The sequence below is a fragment of the Seriola dumerili genome, unplaced genomic scaffold (genome assembly GCF_002260705.1).
Source record: "Seriola dumerili isolate Sdu_G_001 unplaced genomic scaffold, Sdu_1.0 BDQW01000079.1, whole genome shotgun sequence".
In the NCBI taxonomy this organism is placed as follows: Eukaryota; Metazoa; Chordata; class Actinopteri; order Carangiformes; family Carangidae; genus Seriola; species Seriola dumerili.
In genome coordinates this window covers 42,167-63,561 of record NW_019174334.1, presented here as the reverse complement: position 1 = coordinate 63,561, position 21,395 = coordinate 42,167, and the positions used below count along the sequence as shown (strand labels likewise).

Below are 21,395 nucleotides of genomic sequence, written 5' to 3'. Positions count from 1 at the left end.
AGATTTGGATGGAAACCTGACTACTGTCACTTGTCTAGTTTTGTAATAGTGCTTATCAATATCAACGACCAATCGGCTGTTTTATAACACACGTTAATGCTGTAACTTGTGCTCTGTGCAAAGAGAGTAGGCTTGAGATAAAGAATTGTATATGAAGTTCAGTTCACACTCACTTGGCAGAAAGCTGCTATGGTGTGTCATTTGAGAGCCGTCCACTGTGGAATATCAGTGAATAGATCTCAAATCATACATAGGGCCGGGTAGCTGAAAATTTTCTCAAGAGCTACAATAGCATCTCAGTATCACCATATATAGTGCCCAACTGGCTCTCATTGCAGTCTATTCTAAACTGTGAGCTGTCTCTTTCCGAAAAGTCTCTATCAGAGGCATTCAGAGTCACTTCAGCAGCCTACTCGCACAGCTGCTGGCTCCACTATAGAGACGACTTTCACTCCACATCCTCAAAATGCAACGGATGCACTGCAGTCTGTCTATTTATCACTTCTCCTCCTGTTTTTCTAAATGACCCAATTGACCTCAAAATGGCTATTCCGGCCCACATTACAAGTCCCATCAATACCAGGCTTTCATCTCAGGCCGGCAGAGCTCAGACAGGGCTGCTCTGTTTTGTTATGGTTTGGGTGAGGCAGAGGTGGCAGGAGTTAACAGAACCCTTGATCCAAATCGACCGGCTCCAGGAAATTGGCAAAAGAAGTCGCCTGTTTCCCCCAACACATGCCCTGAATAGAGTCTGGCCTCCTGTAAGGAAGAGCTGTCCACAGATTATTCAGTCAGGGAAAATTAGAAAATGTGCGAGGAAAGAGGCGAGACTGAGCTCTGAGTCTTCCAAGGCAAAAGTTTTGCTGTCACTTCAGGTCTTCTCCAACCAAGTCAAAAATGTAGAACCTGGCTGATTGATAGAAAATATCAAATAGAATCATTTTAATTACCTTTTGCCGAGATTAGTGCAATCTTTTCATTTTGCATCATGCATGTGCCCACAGAACCTAGCTCAACTTGGATGGAAGCACAAACCATGATCTAATCCCTGTATACTGTGTTTACTTTTGCACCATAAAATATAATTACATCTTGGATTTAAAAAAAAAAAAAAATGCATTACTCCTTTTTGGTATTCAAGGCTGAGTCACTGAGCTATGGTCCGTATTTTTTTTTTTATAAGCAGGAACCAGTGCAGTGTGTCAGGACTAAGCCAGGGTCATGCTGTAAAGTATTTTTAAAAAGCAGGGAGTTGGATTTGGCTTCATATTCAAAGGCAGAATGCGAGGAAAGACTGCATCTTACATCAAGCCTCTCTTGAATTCAGAGAGGCTTCCTAAAGATGTGGTATAATAATGTTATAACCAGGCTGACAGCTGGTAGTCCTGTGCAGACATCAGAAACCAAACCAGGGAAACACTGCAGTCAAGAGTAACTTGATTTAGGGGCTTGTTTTAGGAATTTTATTGCTTTCTTAACAGGTGGTTTCTTAACATTTGACTTGAGGCATCTGCTCTGTTTACATGTTTAACGCTGCTATTGATTCAAAACGTGTTCTCTGATTATGACTCCGGCTACTGAAGGTTTTGTTCATATATATCTCAGAAGTGCGTTTCGCAGTAGATGTAAACCAAACAAAACATAATGAGACTAAGTATTATTTTGAGTGTACAACATTTGCATATTGTCAGGAACAAACAAAACATTACCAGACTTCTCTGATTTGAATTTTAATGCTGCCCTTTGATACTCTGTCCTACATATTTATGTAGGTTTTCTACAATCATCCATTATTTAGAAATAAGGAGAAAAGCATATTATTCCCATGGATATTACATCTTATTGTTTTAGTTTCTTGACTATGGGGATATTCCCTCTACAAATAACCAAATAATTTTCCTTTACTGCCAATGTCTGTGTCTTGTAAATGCTTATTGTAGCATTTCCATTATAAACCTTCCACTTTTGTTCTCTCCCACCACTGCCTCCATGTTACAGCTGACTAATCTGACAGAGATCCACGATCAGATCAGCGGGATGGCTCGGTGTCCCTACAACCCCCTCCACAACTCCACTGCCCTCATCACCTCCAGCGGGGAGCTTTATGCCGCCACTGCTATGGACTTCTCCGGGCGAGACCCCGCCATCTACCGCAGCCTGGGTGGCCTTCCACCGCTGCGCACTGCCCAGTACAACTCCAAATGGCTCAACGGTAGGGAGTTGCCAAAGTTTGGGATCCAGAAAGATAGTTATAGTTTCTATAAATACATCTAAAAGTTGTTTCATAAAGATGGGCATTTTAAACAGAAAGAAACTCTTTTTACTTTTTTCGAGCAGCCATTAAACATCGATGCTGCAGCTGGAGGGGATTCAGTGTTTTGCTCAGGGATACTTTACCATGTCAGATGCTTATCTAACATGGGAGTTGGAATCTGTCTCTCTTGGTTGAAGGATTGTACTCCTTCTCAAATCACCACTGTGCTGCGCAAAGTAGTTCCTCCCTATACATAATTGCCTTTTGTCTGTAAAAAAAACTATTCTGTCTAAAGTTACTAAGCAACTAGAAAATCTTTATTTTCATCTCAACCTTTCTTTGAGGAGTGTGAATTTTTCAGAAATCAATGTCTTTTTCTCTGGAAGCTCAGACCCACTTCACGCACTAACCTTCTCAGTGCTGGTTGGAGAACTTCAGACAGCTTAAGGTGTCCAGTCTACAGAGGAGAAGGTCAATCAGTATCTTGTCAGCAACTGATTTTTATCTGATTCACATTTAAGCTAAATTGAAAAAATAAATTAAAAGCCACCACATACATTCCTTTGCAGCAACCTTCTGGGAAAAGGTTTAATCACTAATTTTATGGCAAATTGATTTTTTTTTTCCCTCTGTCTCCCCCTGCACTGCCCTCCGAAGGTGCAGACGAGAAAAGGGTTGAAATGAAGAGGGGGGAGAAACACTTTCATTTAAAGGTGAATTAAATCAATGTCAGCGAGAATAAAGTGTGCGGTTTAGATTCAATAATGTCATACATAAAGATGAAAGCCTCAGTCGACAGTGTTGTGGAGGTCGCGTGTTTCAGATAGGGTGAGAGTTATTACGCTACACCTGTTTTGGCCATTTCTCATCCTAACCTTTAGGTTTGGGGGAGTGAAAAATTAGTTTTCTTATTACAACACAACACCATTAATAACATGGCCTGTAGTTATTAATCCCGATCACCTGCTGTTGTGTGGGCTGTACGCTCACACATACGCGAGTCAATCAGTCATAGCACATACCCATTTGCTCTCCCACTACCTCTTACTCCCACAACCTTATTTCTTTTGATATTTCTTCTTCCTCTCTCTGCACTTCATCTTTCTCTTGACTTTCCTCAATTTTACAATTTTTCTCTCTCTTTCTAGCATCTTTTTTCTCACACTCATTTCCTTCCTGTTTTATTTCTTTCAACAGAACCGAACTTCGTCTCCTCCTATGATATCGGCAACTTCACCTACTTCTTCTTCCGAGAAAACGCGGTGGAACATGACTGTGGCCGTACTGTGTTTTCCCGTGCTGGGCGTGTCTGTAAGAATGACATTGGCGGCCGTTTCCTCCTGGAGGACACGTGGACCACCTTTATGAAGGCTAGGCTGAACTGCTCCCGACCTGGAGAAATCCCCTTTAACTACAACGAGCTGCAGGGAACATTTTATCTGCCAGAGCTGGAGCTGCTTTACGGCATCTTTACTACCAATGTGTGAGTAACATGATAAGTTCTAAAATACAGTGATAACATATAACTTACCTCCTTCGTATTCAACAAATCTATGACTTCCTTACATCAAAATGTACACCATGAAATTACATAGTTTACCGTTAGCTAGCTGTTTTTAGTTTCCATTCTCGCACAGCAAGAAAAAAAAAATGGTCCTTTATTTCAAACAGAGATAGACAAAAGCAGGCTTCTCGTTTCTAGCCTGCAACTGTCAATTTTGAGATGAAAAGTCAGCTGTTCCTTGGAGATGTTACTGGCCGTAGCTAGCTAGCAAATAAAGCTAACATTAGCTATAGCTAAGTTGAGCTAAGTCTGTAGCTGACTTTCCCCAGCTGATGTTTAAAAAAAATGTAAGAAGTTTAATTAAATGTGCACATGACGGCTACATACATTTTATCGTGCTACAAAAAAACAGAGGCTAAAGCAACATGTTCCTGGCAAAAAAGACAGTGTCAACACCAGCCGATTATACAGGTAGAGGACATGGAAATAAAGCCATAGCATTTTCATATATTGCAATGTAGACCTGGTTAGACCTGGTGATATACAGTAAGTATTGTAAGATGACCATGTTTGACTGCTTAGCATATTTGAACAAGCATTGCAGCATTTATCATTCATTTATTTATTCATATTCTTAAACAGTATGTGTCAGTTACCTGTTATTGTTCAAGAAAACCCATTTCAGAAATTTCATTTAATTTTTTTTTCATCTACATAATTTTCTTTGTTTGCAAACTGCTTTTATTCCTCCTCCATGACAGATCTCTCTGTTTATTTTTCACAAATTGTTCTTTTCCTTTAGTCTTTATTTTTTGCTATTTTGTAATTTAATTTGCATACAGTCTCTTTGAAGGAAATCCAACCTTTGTAAATAATCAGATTAAGTCAATCACCAATCCATTTGATTCATATTTTTTAAGTGTTTTAAAGTTATTTTCTAAAATGACTTCAGCTCCATTGGTATATTTGATTGTCTGTAGAATCTGCATAGTGAATGATGAAACAAATTGAGATCCAGCTCATAGTGTGTTAACATCAGGTGAAAAATACCAACACTCTTTTATCCTTTGTTCTGATGCACACACAGTATAGCTTCATGTATAATTCACAGTGTTTTTGGCATTACATTGTACATTTTGTAAACGCACCTCAACTGCACCCACATTAACTTGGCATGTGACCTTTTTGTAACATACATACAGAGTATATAAACTGAATATTTATGTCAATGCTGCTTACATGGCCAAGCGTATCTTAAATTTAAAGTAAAGATCTTCTCACGTATATACCCAAACCAGCTACAACCACTGTGTATTCCAGCAGCTATTTGACATTTAATCTCATGAAAGAAGCTTATTATCACTTATTAAAAGTGTATACTTTATCATGCATATGGAGGATGTAAGAGATGGGATGCATCCATGGATGAAAACTATTATTTTCTATTTTCACAAGCATCGCAACCCTTTCTTCTTTTTGTCTTTCCGTCTTTCTTTTTTTCTTTTTTGTCTCATACTCACAAACACACACACGCACACAGGCACCCACCATTATTAAAAGCTGAGTAATCTATTCTTTATGGTCAGTGCCTTCACATTGCTGAAAAAGAAGTCTTTTGAAGGGTATTGGAAACATTTCCCCCTCCAGGCATAGAGTTTAATGAACAGCCGTGTTGGATTATAATTCACATCGCTGAAGTCTCACAGTTTGAGTTGAGAGTTAATACTCTCATTCTTTACTTTCTCTTCGGAGGGAGGAGACCAGTACTTGTTGAAACTGACAGCTTAAAAAGTCAAAGCTGTATTTCAGGCCCGAGATCTGTACAGTTAATCAGACGAGCTGAACAGTTTAATTGTGTCCTCTTGCCTGATTTATAATCCAATAATGACAATCACTTACACCAGCGTCTGCGTCTGTCTGTCCAGTGTTTGATTTGTATTGTTGGCTGAATGTAATACAAACATACAGAGGTCAGCTTTACAAATAACAACAAGATCTGAACATTGTTTCCTGCTACTACTGTGGTGTCTGTTTCTAAATTTGTTTACTCTCTCTCTCTCCTGCTCTCATTCATCATCCCCTTCATCCTCTCGTCCCCCTTTGTTGGGTCTCTCCTCTCTTTTTTCCTGACATTCAGAAACAGCATTGCTGCATCTGCGGTGTGTGCCTTCAATCTCAGTGCCATATCACAGGTTTTCAACGGGCCCTTCAAGTATCAGGAGAACTCGCGGTCAGCCTGGCTTCCTTACCCCAACCCCAACCCAGACTTTCAGGTAACAAATCCATACAGAAGAATAGTTTTGTGAAACAAGACAAAGAGTCTACAGTCATGCTAGCAGCTCAGTGACGTTTTAGCTAAATGCTAACTTCAATATGCTAACATGCACAAAATGATTGTTGTTTGTGTTTACCAGGTATACATACATGTGTTTGCCATGTTTACCATCTTAGTTTAGTGTGTTAACATGCTAGTATTTGGTAATTTGCACTAAACAAAAGGTAAATCTTATCTAATGCAATCCCAATCCATGAAGATGTTGAGATATTTCACAGGATGAATAAAAACTTTCAACATGTTGGTGGTGCTAGAGGAAAAGTGAGAGGATTACCAATGTGAATAGGATTCATCCTCTTGGGACCATCAATGTACAAAATGTCATGACAATACATCTAATAGTTGTTTAGATATTACTTATTATTAGTCTGAGCCAAAGTAGTAGACTGACTGACCAACCAACCAACAGGCATATTTCCATCTCTAGAGCCATGCTGCTTACATATCATAACACAGGGTTTGTAAGGCGGTTTATAAACTGCTTTCATTTATACCCAGCACACTGCCATATCAGCCAAACTATAGGTGTAGCTAGGTGCATGCTTAAGGAAATTTATTTATTTATTATATATATATATATACTGTAGCCTTATAAAAAAAAGTGTTTTCATCCTGATGAGTCTCCCTCAGAGTACTTCACTCTCATTAATTTCTTTCTCTTTTGGTCAGCCTTCTCTCCGCTCATGAACACACACATTACAACCACTCGTTATAAAATCCAGTGATTTTTACAATGGCACAGTCGTTCCTTTAAGATGTGTCATAGCCTTGTTCTTTGAACTGCAGTCCTTCACAATAAACTGTCCGTGTTTTGCACAAGTGCCACTTTATGTTTATACTCCATCCTAAAACCTGGAGGGCAAACCAAGCAACACAGGGGCACCTTATCCCAATTTGAGGCGCTGCTCGATACTGATGACACAGAGGGAATGTTTTATTAGCAGAAGAAGTGGCTCTCAGTTGTATCAGGCTTAGCAGATAGTGAGGGAGCTAATCCACGCAGCTCTCCACGAGGGATTGAATTCCCTCTGAGGTCTGTGCTGCCAATGTGTGACACATGCCTCACTTCCACACGTCTTTCCTTTTACGGCCCCTCGATCATGTTTCCGTCAAACCAGCAGATGCCTGCTATCGAGAACTTACACTCACATTATCTGTAATGACATGCTCATGCAGAAAAAGTGGATGACATGCTCATGCAGAAAAAGTGCTGGCTCTGACAGTTTAATAAAAAAAATAAAAAAATAAAAAAAAACACATGCACACACCCACAAATCTGTAACACATGAGGTGTCTTACTGCTGCCATGCATTCCTGTATCTACATGTCAGCAGCTAGTTGAGTAAAATTCACTTAGCTTCAAGAAAACCAATTTTCTCTATCTGGTCAGTGCTGACCGCAGATTTATCCTGTTCAGCATACTGTAGGTACATCACAGAGGGGTTTCTATATACCAGTGCCTTTCATAAGGTTGTGTTCCTCAAGGATAAACCAGGATAAGTTCTTCCTCTCTATCCCCATCTCTCCACTTAAGCCCTTGCACAATAGCTGCCCCTCAACGCTGGACCGATGCACACTTTATCTAGGTTTCAGTGACATCTTCATCAAGCATTTGTCAATGTTGGGGGATTAGATTTACGAGCTCAGGATTTATGGCCTGTCTGTTTTCATCCCTTTGTGCACACACACACACGCACACCTACACACCTACCTTCATGTACATGCACAAACATACACCTACACGACACCAGCACCAATAAAAGTCGCTGACCACGTACATATCTTATGTACATGTATACATGGACAAAAATAGAGGGTTATAGATTGCTGCCAAATAGGGATAATTATGACTGTGAGCTCATCACTCAACACACATACACTGGTCATTGATTGAGAGCTTAATTCCCTGTCTGTCTGCAGAGAAAATCCCTCCATTTATTTGAACCACACGGATTGATCCAGCTGGGTTTATTCAGGCTATGAGTCATGTTCGTTTTGCATTAGGAGCTAATACCGTCTCTGTGTTGTATAGGTTTTCTGTCACTCTGTAATTGCTTACTGTAAAAAAGGCATTCATTGTTAAGCTCCATATGGAGGAAAATATGTTAAGTTATGGGCCAAATGCTGATGGAAAGTTTTGTTATCTAATACATTTCAAGAGGAACAAAAAAAAAAAGGTGTTGGTTTTCTGTGCTTTTCTTTCAACATTATAAATGATTCGATTAGAACGTACCCAACACTGACATAGTATTATAACCCGATCTTATTGGGATGCTGAAACTTTAAATGACCGGGGACACATTTTAAAGAAAAGCCAATTTTTTTCAAAAACATGCTGTAAAACAACCATATTTCTCAGTGGCACTTAATATCCTGGCAGAGCATAGTGTGCTGATGATGAGGGGGACAGCTGAGTGTTGGATGGGCCCTCAGCCAAATGATGTCCCTCACCTTGACTGTACCATGGAAATCACAACATCCATCTTTCTGTACATTCACAGATGCCATACACCCTCAATGGCCAGTGCTTAACTTTGTCTCACTGTGGCAGAAATACGATCACGCAGACACTTTAAGCTGCATGCACACACATGCAATGCAAGGACAAACCACAAAAGGAAACCTTAGACATATGTTATTATGTAGCCCACACCACACCCACGCAACACATTTTTGCCATAAGCAAGAGGCACATTCAGGGCACACAAGCACACATACACACAGTGTTGCATTTCCCCGTCCTTCAGGGCTTTAATTTCCCATCTCCTCATGTGGCGAGGGCACTGATCCATTGCCCGTTCCGGGGGAAGCCCTCCATGTTTCTCATCTGTCATCCTAGGGAAGGCCAAGGATTGATCTGTATGAAGTCTCAGTGCTGTTGCTACTGTAGCTGGTCAGCAAGAACTAATCGCCACCCAAGGCCCAGTTTTCAGTCTCTTTCAAGGAGGCTGTGTATGATTAGCCTCAAGCAAATTCGTGTGGTCCATCTGAGTTACTGTGTTCAAAACGAAAACATACTAGTCATTTTGGTTTGTGTAATTGTCGAGCACAGCTTATTTTTGTTTTCTCTGTTCTGTGTCTCAGAGTAGGCCTATTCTTTGTGGATGGGGCCTCAATCCACAATCCTGACCCCAGCCTGGGACCTCTTTTACTGAAAAGGACATGTATGGTTAGCTTTACTCATCCAGCGCTGCCTTAGTTGGACTAGGTTCAAGCTTCACCTTGTCCCACTTTGCTTTCCAACCCAAAAAAAGAATATTATCACTGTCCTGTAAAAATCACAAGACAAGAATCAAAATATAAACTTTGGAGATACATGGTTTTCCCAGGACAACGACAATTTACAAACATTTACACTGTATATCCTTTGCAGTTAGTTTTAGTATGCTTACAGTGCTACAATGGCTCATGATAATACAGCTTGCTTTTGATAGCAGAGTGTTATGTAATATACAATGCTGGCTGGAACCTCTTTCAGCTTGGAAAGCAAAATGTCAAAGATAATTTATTATCTTGTTTCCCAGGAAAAAAAAGAAAAGAAACATAGTTAAAATAATGTGATTTAAGCAAAAGAAATTAAGATTTTTTACTGTAAAACAAAGGAACCTTTACAACCGGCAAAAGCACAGAAATATAAACTATACCTCTGACTCCTTAATATTTTTTTCTTTTAACTCCCATTTGGAATCAGTTCACTTTATTGAACTCCTTTTAATAAATGAACTGGGGGAAATATCTTACATACCAGATATTTCACATTATGACAAAGTGCTGTGATACTGACTCTGCTGCAGTAGCAAAACTCTACTGGGACGTAGAAGGAGAACTTGGAGTCAACAATAACTGATAAAACCAAATTAATATGTGAGGATGAAATCTACCTATTTATGTTAGATACTTCTGTTATTAAAACTGCAATGCAATGTTTTCTGGTGTCTAAAATCTTGGGTGCAAGTCATTTTGTTACTTATTTTATTCAGGGACTCCAGTGTTTGAATGATATTGTTGCATTTAGAAAGAGCATTTTGTGAGAAATTTCATGAACAGCTGTAATGAAAGCTTTAAAGCTGAAACCCTTTTCAAGATGTTAGCTTATTTCTGAGGTAAAAATGAACAATCAAGCCACCTTATTATTGGGGTACTAATAAAACTCACCAGCAATATATATGCATATGAGGACGAGATAACTACTTGCTCAGTCAAACGTTCATTCACTCTCCTTCCATCCGTGGTGTGTTGACGGCAAAGCCTTAAGGTTGTGACGATAGTAAACTATTGCAATGAGGCAGCAATTGACTTTAAAGCCTTGTTCGTTTAATCATCAAATTCCTCACTTTTCTCATCTATGGCTGTACCTCTAGCCACGAAATTGTAAGCTTATTAATGTAGCTTGCAATCCCAAAGAACTTGGCTTTTTATTAATGTAGTCAGTCAAACCTTTTTCTTTCCAACTCCCCCACCTCCACAGTGCGGCACCATTGACTCTGGCTCCTACGTGAACCTGACCGAAAGAAACCTGCAGGACGCCCAGAAGTTTTTGCTGATGCACGAGGTGGTCCAACCCGTGGTTCCCGTGCCCTACTTCATGGAGGACAACGTGCGCTTCACTCATGTGGCAGTGGATGTGGTGCAGGGGAAAGACATGCTGTTTCACATCATATACTTGGCTACTGGTAGGTTCTTCGCACTGTGTGTGTGTGTGTGTGTGTGTGTGTGTGTGCGTGTGCGTGTGCGTGTGCGTGTGTGTGTGTCTGTCTGTCTGTGTCTATGTGTGTTTTCTTTTCTGTGCATGGCTTGCATGCTGTGTCTGCTGTGATTTTGTGGCTTCTTAAATTCCTTGAAAACATATTTTCTTAATATGAGAAGTGGGTTACTACATAAACACACAATTTCCAAAGTTGGAAGATCAGTTTTGGTTATTGCACATGAGATTTTTGTCATTTATTTTTGTCTGCGCTCGTGGGTTTGGTTGGGGCTTGGTTTCTGAAGTCACAAACTTCGTAGACCAGTCAGTTTTTAGTTTTAAATTGTTGTTTATACATAAATGAATATTGAATGTTATGGATAAATACGTTTTCTTTAAACCCTTGAAATGCACTCTTTGCATAAGAAAACAGGCCTGCAAGAAGAATAATGACAACAATATATATGTAGTTCTGAGGAGACATCAAAGCTTAGTCTACTGACATGAGTTTGATCACTCTTTACCTCCATATGTTCTCCATATGCACTGACAGAACACACTCACATATCACCCCACTTATCACTCCTATGCAGTCTTTCACAAAGAGTTCATAAATGACACGAAACAGGGAATATTCATGTGTCAAAAGAAGACAAACAGGTAATTAATAATACACACACACAGCTTACACGTTTTCCCTGTTTGAACTGCACGATACCGCCTGCTTATCAGTAGACTGTTTGATCACACTGGTGTGACAATATATGATGTTAGACTTTCCAAAGCGCTGAAAACGGTATCAGCAAAATGTCAGACACACATCAGTGTCTGTTCTGTGTTATGATATAACACACTGTATGGATTAGGAGCGGATGTACCGAACAGAATTTGAACGTAGTGACCCACTTCATTGTGCTAATGTACCATAGGCCCACTGGGAAATGTCAACATGATCTTCCTGTTGTAGCATCAGTGTTATTTTAGGATATATCACATGCAGTACAAGCACACACAACTCACACACACACACACAACCTGTTCCAGTTCACTGCCTTTGTGCTTGGCATCTCCCTCAAAAACTCCCCTCTCATTGTTTGCATGGTGCTGTGATCAATGTAGCGTCAGACCAGAGCTGCCCACACTGCAAGTTCCCCAGACACTAACCAGACGCTAATGAAAACATCTGAAACACTGCCAAGGCCATTGGGTAGCATACATACTGTACCTAATCATATGCTATTATTAACGCTTAAATGCACTCTACTGATTGGAGCCCTTTTGGAGAACCTGATAGCTCTGAATTGGCATCCAAAGAAGTCAAAGAGTAGGGATTCTTTTACATGAACACGTGGCAGTAGTTTCATCTAAATTATTATTCAGCCCTCATTAGTAATTTCAGCCCTGCGGCACATTTTCACTTCTTCAGTCAGCATGAACAAAATTCAGCTAAAAGCAAAAGATTGTTAAATATCCTGATTCACCAAACTACCAAATTCTTAACTAGTTGCAGAGTTAAGTCTAAGGTACATGTCTTGAGAGAAAAAAGAAACTTTTACTTATTTATTACATATTTCTCATTGAAAAAGTAATTACTTTAGTAATTACTCAACAGCATAAGTAATTACTTACATTATTTGTTACTTTTGTTACTCAGCCCAGCTCCATTAAAACCCCCACACTGACATGTCACATCTTCTGTATTTTAACACATAGAAATAAGAAGAATTGGAAAAGGACACATTATAAGATATTGAAAGCCTTTATTGATCCCCGAGGGTAAATTAAGATGTTGCAGCAACACAAAGACAGAGAAGTAAGTACAGATAAATAGATAAAAAAGAAATAAAATAATCATAACTATACAAGGGCAATTCAAGTCAGAATTACAAGGCAAGCAATATACGCATAGTACCTATAGCCGGTGGTGTAATAATATAAGTACTGTACCTTCTCAAAGCAAATTAAATAGTGTGATTAGTAGCAGCAAGTCAGCAAAGTATAATCCACTAGACAGCCTATGTCAGGAGTGCTCAAGTACAAGTTTTAAAGGTCCACTGCTCAAAATTCCACAGTATCACAGGCCAGAAAAGAAGGATTAAGACACTGATATTTGGTTTCTAAGAACAATGAACACAACACACATTTTTGTATTAAAGGAAGAAGTGACACCTTCATTGTGTAACTAAGTCTTTCAACCGGTGCACAAAATGTGTGACAGCCATACGGAGACACCGATCGAAGTGTTCATTGTTGAGTTCAGTGTTGTACAAGTTTCACCATATTTGTAGTTGAAAATGCTAATTCCGTGGATTTTCCATTTATTCTGCCGATTACTTGATGTGACAACTTCAGCTGGTGAAGTTTTGTGGTTCTTACCTCTGAAGTCTGGAGACAACGTTTTTGAAAATAACGATTGTTTTATAGCAAATTAAGCATTGTCTTGTCTACTCATCCTTAAAAATAGTCAGCCTTTATTTGCATTGGCAATTTTTGAACATTTGAACACTTTTTTTTAACTCAAGCTTTTAACTCGGATGTTATTCTGACTCCAATTACTGGCAGCTAAAAAATGTGTGTGTGTTCAATATAGCCATGACACTAGCAAGTGATCCGAGTCAGGTTGCTTTAAAATTTGCTTCAGGTCCGAATTAAATTGCATTTCAGTCCAGATGCGGACCGGAGTTTGCCTACTGAGTATGTCAGCCCTATGTAGAAGGTTATGAAATAGGATCAGTTACTATTACATTATTACACATATTATATAACATGTATGTATAATGTAACAGTGCATTTATATGTATGCGTAAAGGTAAAATTATATAAGCTGGCTTAATGTTAGCCATGGTTAGCACACAGCTTTCCAGATGTCCTGTCCTCACAATGAAGCTGCAGTGTTCACACACCCTCCAACTCTGAACAAAACCAGCTAGCTTAATTCCTGAATGTACTCTACCAGTTGATAACGTTAGCAATCCGGCTAAGAACACACAACATAACAAATAAGACAACTTTGGAGTTACCGAGAGCCTCATTCAATAGCGTTCAGCTGCCTTTCCACACTTCCAGTTCCTGTATCCCTGAGAGACTCCATAACTCTTGGTAGGACAACTACCCCCAAAATGCTGAAAGTAACAAAGTAGCATTACTATCTATATAATATATGAAATTCAAAGTAAGTACTTTGTAAGTAATGTGTTAATGCCCAACACTGCTTGGGGCAATACTTAACTTTTACATTCCCTACCTTGAAACTATCTATTAGCAATTCACCCTTCTTCTTTTGGCATCAATGTGCACCTAATTACTTTTTTTCACCCAGGGGATTGCATGTATAATAGATGATGTTTGTTTTAGCTCTCCCAAAAGAAAATCTGCTTCATCTCATGGGGCCTACCTTACATAAAATAAAGGTCAGGACATATTTACAATGACACTCTTCTTTCCCATATCTATAAAGTGGTTTCCTCCCTTGGAATATCCCGTTAAAGAAAAGTAGGCCAGAAATGTGTATTCAGGTACCATACCAATTCCCTGATTGCATCTACAGCACTGCATGTTGATGGTATAACCAAAGTTGGCACGCCAGCCCCCACCAGTCTTTTTGACAGCCTTTTTTCAGAACCTCTCTGTTAGGGAATGACTGTTGTATGGTTCACATTGAGTTCACGTCAGCTTGTGTTCAGTTTTGTTATCCAGGATATATATATTCCTCCTCATTAAACTCTCTCCAGTCCTTGCCCTACCTCTCCTTTGAGCTTTCCTCTGCTACTTTACCTTTTTACTCGTGTAGATAAACACCCTCCTTCCTCTTTCTGACCAAATCCTCTCTTCCACCTCTTTCGCTTCCAGATTACGGTACTATCAGGAAAGTGCTTTCTCCTCTCAATCAGTCCACGGGGAGCTGCCTATTGGAGGAGATCGAGCTGTTCCCGCCCAGGAAGAGGCAGCCGATCCGAAGCCTGCTGATCCTGCACAGCCGCAGCGAGCTTTATGTGGGTGTAAGAGACCAGGTCATCAAGATCCCGCTCAAGAGATGCAGCTACCACAAGACTAGAGAGTGAGTACATGTACACACAAACACCATTAATCTCAATGGAAACCGTCAAAAGCAAATGTGCACACAACGAAGTTTTAAAGCTCCCTCTTTCATAAGATGCTCTTTATCTGTGAGGGCCAGGCCTGTGTTGTTTGTCAGGGGCCTTTGCTGAGATTTAAAACCCTTTAAATCAGCTTTTGTCTGAGCCACTGGAGGTGCCCACGGCTGCCCTCTGTCTGTCCGCCTCACTGTCTTCCTCTAGTTGTCATTGACCCATACAAAAAAAATGTGCATTTTCTGCCACAGTTCTGCTGCAGCTGTGTGCGTGTTTATCAGATATATTGAGTTTCTGTCTGTCTGGAAGACGCGACGTCAGGACATAAATATTGCTAAAGAAAACCAGAGACGGAGGCCAAGGTGTGAAGACTCACCACAAGATTGAGATCCCATCCATCATTGTATGCAGGAAAGGAATCACACCTACATTCCTTATCTCACGTACAATGCGCTGGTATTGAAATACACAGAAGTAAGGCTTCATGTTACAGCTGTGGCTCTGTGATATATACTGTAGCCATTATGGTACTTCATTGCTTCATCTTTCAAAAAAAAACAACAACAACAACAGATAAAAGAAATAAAACCATGCACAGGGCCTGGAACCTAAAGAAAGAGTTACTGGGTGCATCACTGACATTTCTTTGAGGCTTACCTGTTTGAAATATTAGAAGGCTGTCTGTCTTGGTTTGGCTGTGCGGCTTACTGATGGGTGGTATACAATCTGCAAGGCCCTTAAGGCCCTTTCAGAGACAGGCATTAGCTTGTTTCTTCTCTGTTTCATTTTGTACTACTGTCGTCACCCCTGATATTCTTTTCCGTGCAGATACAGACCATAACTCACTGCTTTCGGTCAGCCACCCAGACGCTACGTCAGCCACCTTATGTGTGCAGGCACGCACAAGTGTTTGCCTTTCTACATTTTCATCTGGATGGATGCATATGATCTTGTGTCTGTGCACTCGTGTTTTTGTAGTTCATTGTTATGAAACCCACGGACAGTTTTGGCTACATTTCACTAGGGCCATGTCATACTGCGTTGATGCCCGTGGTTCAGGGATGTCATTGTGCTGTCACTGCAGACTTATATTTGCATGAAAAGAGTAACATCAGGCTTTTTATTGCACTCAATAAACCACCTGAAGCAGATACGACAAAGACAGATCTGGCTATCTCTGCTCCAGTATACTCACAGTGAATATTTGTCGGGCTGATAAGCTATTTGAGTCAAGAGTGAATGTGTGTGTGCGCAAATGCAAAACCAGGTAATCCTGGTGCTTGGCTGAAGATCACCAGAAAAATCAGTCAGCACATTGTGTTAAGACATAATTTCACTATGCTGATGCAATGTAAGCACTGTGGAACATCCTAGTGTATTCGTTCATGAGTAAACAAAATTAATATTTATATTTTTCTCCTGCATTTCTTTTTTCTCGCCTCTTGTCTGTCACTTTGGTAGCTTCTCAGCTCCATCTCTTCTTTCTACTCTCTCCTCTTCCCAGATTCTCCATTCTTCTTCTCTTCCACAATGCTGAGCTTGCGTTTATTCACACATGACGGGTTAATAAAAGCCCATTAAAAGCAAATGTCTATTCTCTCTTTTCCAGAGCCTGTGTGGGGGCCAGGGACCCATACTGTGGCTGGGATCTGTTGCTGAAGAAATGCACTACCCTGGAGGATAGTGTCCGAATGAGCCAATGGGAGCAGAGCATCACCAAATGCCCTGTGAGTATCACTGAGCTGCTCCCTAATCTGTAAATACCTTATTGTACTGCACTCTCTTGTTACTGTTGTTGCCTGTTTTTCTGTTTTTGTCTCTACTTTCAAACTTTAAAGTCAGTAGAAAACACAATTATCCTTACTCTGCCTCCATGCTTACTCTACTCGCCATATGAATTTAATAGTCACATTCAACTGTGCTCCTCTCCTCAGAGAGCCTGCTCTGTATTCTCTCTGTACACTCACAACTTACCAGCAACGGCTCCTAAAACCAGCCTTGGAAACATATCCTAGCCAGAGAAAAGCATCTTGGGACTGAAAAACTTGACTTTAAGGGAGCGACGTGTACCCTGGGAATGATCAAGAGCGCTGCCTCAATCATTCACCTCTGACTGCTTGTTCATTAGCAAAACAGCTCTGCCATTTATTTTAATGTGCATCAAATTTGGGAGCAATATTAGGGGGTGGTAAGCCTATCAATTTCAGCGTGGCTCAGCTTTTTTCAGATGTTTTTTTTTTTTTTTCTCACATCATTTTCAAGCCAGTCACAGCAGTGAACGCTGCGCGCCTCCCTACCCTTTTATGTGGCTTTGTGTTCAGAGGAATATTTGGCGCTGAGCACCCAGTGGCATCTGTCAGCAGAGCAGAAATCTGGCCAACACTGCATCCACATAGGCATTCAGATATATACATGGACATAGACATAGATATGTGCATAAACAGGGACACACTAAAGGCACACACTAAATACACACTATAATTTCACCAAGTCACTGTTGCTGCAATGAAATTCTTATCTTAGCTTAGCATAAAGACTGGAAACAGAGGGAAACAGCTAACCTGGCTCTGTCTAAAGGTGAAAAAAATCCCACCTACCAGCACTTCTAAAGCTCAATAATTATATGATATGTTATATGTTAATATGTTTAGCAGTGGCCGGGGAGTCACTGCTCCTACAGTTCAGCACATTCTATTGAAAGTGCATTTTGTCCTTTTCACACTTTCTTTATACTAAGCTAAGCTAACCGCCTCCAGGCTATAGCTTCATATTAAACAGGCAGATATGACGAACTCTTGACTCTTGACAAACAAACAAATATGTGCATCTCCACAAATGTCAAACAACATTGTACCCATGTTTCCAGCAGCAGTGCAGCCACTAATCCTTTACTTTTGATGTATTTTCAGGTGGCCACATACCACTGCCCACACCACTGATGGAATATGTATTTATTCACTTAACCTTGGTCTAACCAGGTCCATCCATTTAGAGTGAGCATGAATTAACATTGGCAGTAACAACTTTTTATGCTGAAAGAGAGAGATGGCCGTACAATACGTGTTCTGAAGCCAGACCAGAATGTGAAAATTGTCTGGTTGCAGCAGTTTGATGCCAAGACATGAAAACTGAAAAAGAAGTTATCTTTTAACACAGTTACAGTTTCACTCCCTATGCGTCCATTAGCATTTTTCAAAACACCCAACTGGCTGAATGTCTGTTATAAATATTTGTGTAAGGGGCTCAGCTTGCCTGAAAGTAATTTCAATCAACCCCCACTCTGAAAAGAAAATATTTAGAATAAAAAGGAAAGAGACAGCATTTGTATGGTCTGTGAAGAAAGAAATAATTTCTCTTATAATCCACAAACATGAGTGGTTTTCATCATCCTTCAGAAGTGATCTCTCGTCCTGTGTCTCATGTCCTTTCCTTTCTATCCTCCCATTTTAATGACAGAAATCACAGATGTGACTTTCCCACTGGTAAAAAGATTTGATTATTTATTTTGTTTTCGTGTTTATTTTTTTAGGAAGACATACGCAGCAGAAAATGGATAATGTTATATACATGAGCCACATAATTTATACTCTCAGCTGTAATTGATGGGTGAAAGAAATATGACATGAGCTGTCTCTTTCAAGTTGTGTGCTTTCTAGGCAGCACACTGATGCAAATGGTGTCTGCCTAAGCCAAGCGTCCCCCAATTAGGCACACAGCAGAGTTCAATTACCAGTAAGAGCAGAGGGTAGATGTTATTTCTGCTTCTGCCAAAGCAGCTGATGATCACGCTCTCTCTTCTCCTTGTGTGAAAGTGTTTCTTGCATTTTTAAATCACTCTGAAATATAGCCTTGACATGGCTCATATCATGTGCAGCTCTGAATCTCACAACAGTGCTTTTGTATTTAGCTCATATGCCCAGGACATCACTCGCAATTCACAGCTCCTGTAATATCATAGCCTTCCTGTTTTATTCTGTTTTGCTTCAAATATCTATTCATGCGGCCACTTTTATTTCCTCATATTTTTGTCGTTTGAATGTGTCCATTCGCAGCTTTCATTTGCCTCTCTGAATCTCTCTTTTGCTGCCCTGGAATCTCATCATATCCCCAGACAATTTTCATATATCTTCCTTCGTGTTTACAGCTTATTTTTGTCCCTATAACTGCACAATTTTGGATGTGCTACAGATGATGTAATGCAGTTATTTTTGCACCTATTTGAAGAAAATTGATTTCTGTTTCCATCCACCGTAGCCATGGGATGCATTTCCCAGAGCAACACATTCCAGAGAGCATCAGTCAAATGCAACGACCAGTTTCAGAGAAAAGCTATTACTATCAAATGTTTTATTTCTGGCCCTTTTTGTTCCTAACAGGTCCGTAATGTGACGGTCGATGGAGGCTTTGGTACCTGGTCCGGCTGGTCCATGTGTAGTCATAATGACGGGGGCAGTGCAGGGTCCTGTCTGTGTCGAACACGAGCCTGTGATAACCCCGCGCCTCAGTGTGGTGGTCAGCAGTGCTATGGCATCAGCGTGGAGGTTGCCAACTGCTCAAGGTAAACTTCCTCAATGATACACCGGCACACATCTGTAAATCTTTCCTCTGCCTTTATCAATGGTCTCTGAACATACATCTGTACAGCTAGATGGAGAGAGTTAGAGGGATGCATATGACGATTTGTTCATTTATTACACCATCCTCACACCTAGTCAATGGAAATCCACACACAATAAATTGTTCCGTGTTGCATATTCATTCTAAGTTATTTGGGGCACTCAAGTGTTGATTGGGTGTTTTTTCCACTCTCTCAGCTGACATATTACTGATTTTAACACTCAGAGTTAAAATTAACTGAGATGTTGCTGCTGTGCATCATTCTCCTTCTGGCTTAACAGGGCATGTGAACATTTTTTTCATGAAAGATAAGCTTTGTGAGTGAAGCATGTGATCATTAATTTTTAACAATCAATGAACTGTTTAGTCTAATGAATGTCTGAAACTGATGACAAACGCTTAACTTAAAGTTACAAGCGCTCAAAAGAAGCAGCCAATCGTCACATATGAGAGGCTGTAACAAAGAAATACTTTTTACATTTTCTTTTAATTAAATGTCTAACAAAATAGACAATAGAAATACACAAAAAAGACACACCAAGCAGAGAGAGCAGGAGAGAGGGAGGGAGAGAGAGAAGTCATCGGCACCAAGGCTTCGTACTAACCGCTATGACCAATTCTACACATCAAACAGAGGGAGTTAACAGATAAAGACCTTCTTCGAACAAAAGTCTGTTACATTCTGGAGATGGAAGTAACTAAAGGGGAAACTACTGTGGATCCCAGACAGAGGAATTGAGCTGTGTGAGAGGCAAAATTAGAACTATAGTCTATCTTGGGGCGGGCACCCCAGTGGTTCACCTGGTGCAGCGCGTGCCATTTGGGCTTAGTCTTTGCCCCGATGGCCCAGGTTCACGTCCGGCCCTTTGCTGCATGTCCTCCTCTCTCTCTCTCCCCAAACTTCCCATCTCTCTTTCACTATGGCTGAAATAAAGGCAAAAGCCTGAAAAATAACTTTAAAAAAAGAAAGGTACTCTGTCTGTTGTTTTTTTATGCAATGTGCATTCGTGCGTTTCCTACCACTGATCATTTGGCACCCAAGACAACAAGGTGTATCTTATCTGTCTTGTCAAGAAAGGGCTCCCTGCCCATGCCTTTATTCCTGAACAGTAAAGATAGACATATCATATTCATATGGCTTAAATTTGTATTTTCTAGCTATAATATTGTTGTTGTGACCTTCTGGCCGCCATCACCTCTCCATCGATGGCTGAAGTAACTTACGCTGATGTTGCACTCTGCGTCTCTATAGAAACGGAGCATGGACTCCCTGGACTGCCTGGTCTCCCTGCAGCACAAGCTGCGGCATCGGCTTCCAGGTCCGTCAGCGCTCCTGCAGCAACCCGACTCCTCGCCATGGAGGACGAGTGTGTGTGGGCCAGAACCGTGAAGAGAGGTATGCATACACGCACCCACACATCTTCCACATTTATACATGTATTCACATGTACTAATTAAAGCAAAGAGATCCTGTGCATGCATGTCTGGAATTGTGTGCATGTGAGACACAAGAAAACAGCAATTTTGCTCCAAAATTTGCAACCTGCAGTTAGGATGTATGACTTTGACTGACTTTTTCTTTTCTTTTTTTCCTTACACTTTTGTCCAACTTTGTGACAGCCAATTATGGAATGAGTGGGATAGGCCTGTGCTTGGGTAATTATCTGGCTTTCACACATAGACTGAGTCTGAGTTTTGAAGCTTTGGAGGCTTTGGCGTAGAATAATCGGCTTTTTAAAGATGTTTGTGTGGTTTCTAAGCAACCTTCAAGGCCTGAAAAAACAATCTGTTTCCCAAGGAGAAACTATGTGAAGAAGAACAAAGAGACATACGCAGCAGCCCAGGTTGAGAAGGTCAAGAGATTAAAGTTAAAGTTTTATGCGTCTCTCAATTTATTCTGGTTATCTGAA

General features: G+C 40.4%; 1 protein-coding gene across 1 annotated transcript in view; it reads left to right on the top strand.

Moving 5' to 3' along the window:
• The window catches only part of LOC111221027 (semaphorin-5A-like), a 149,179-nt gene that overhangs the window by 90,624 nt on the left and 37,160 nt on the right, over positions 1 to 21,395 (top strand). The window contains exons 7-14 of the mRNA XM_022744349.1: positions 1,999 to 2,212; positions 3,452 to 3,737; positions 5,896 to 6,031; positions 10,562 to 10,766; positions 14,627 to 14,834; positions 16,478 to 16,595; positions 19,245 to 19,426; positions 20,738 to 20,881. Coding sequence (XP_022600070.1) covers positions 1,999 to 2,212; positions 3,452 to 3,737; positions 5,896 to 6,031; positions 10,562 to 10,766; positions 14,627 to 14,834; positions 16,478 to 16,595; positions 19,245 to 19,426; positions 20,738 to 20,881 — 1,493 coding nt within the window. The remainder of the gene's footprint in view (positions 1 to 1,998; positions 2,213 to 3,451; positions 3,738 to 5,895; positions 6,032 to 10,561; positions 10,767 to 14,626; positions 14,835 to 16,477; positions 16,596 to 19,244; positions 19,427 to 20,737; positions 20,882 to 21,395) is intronic.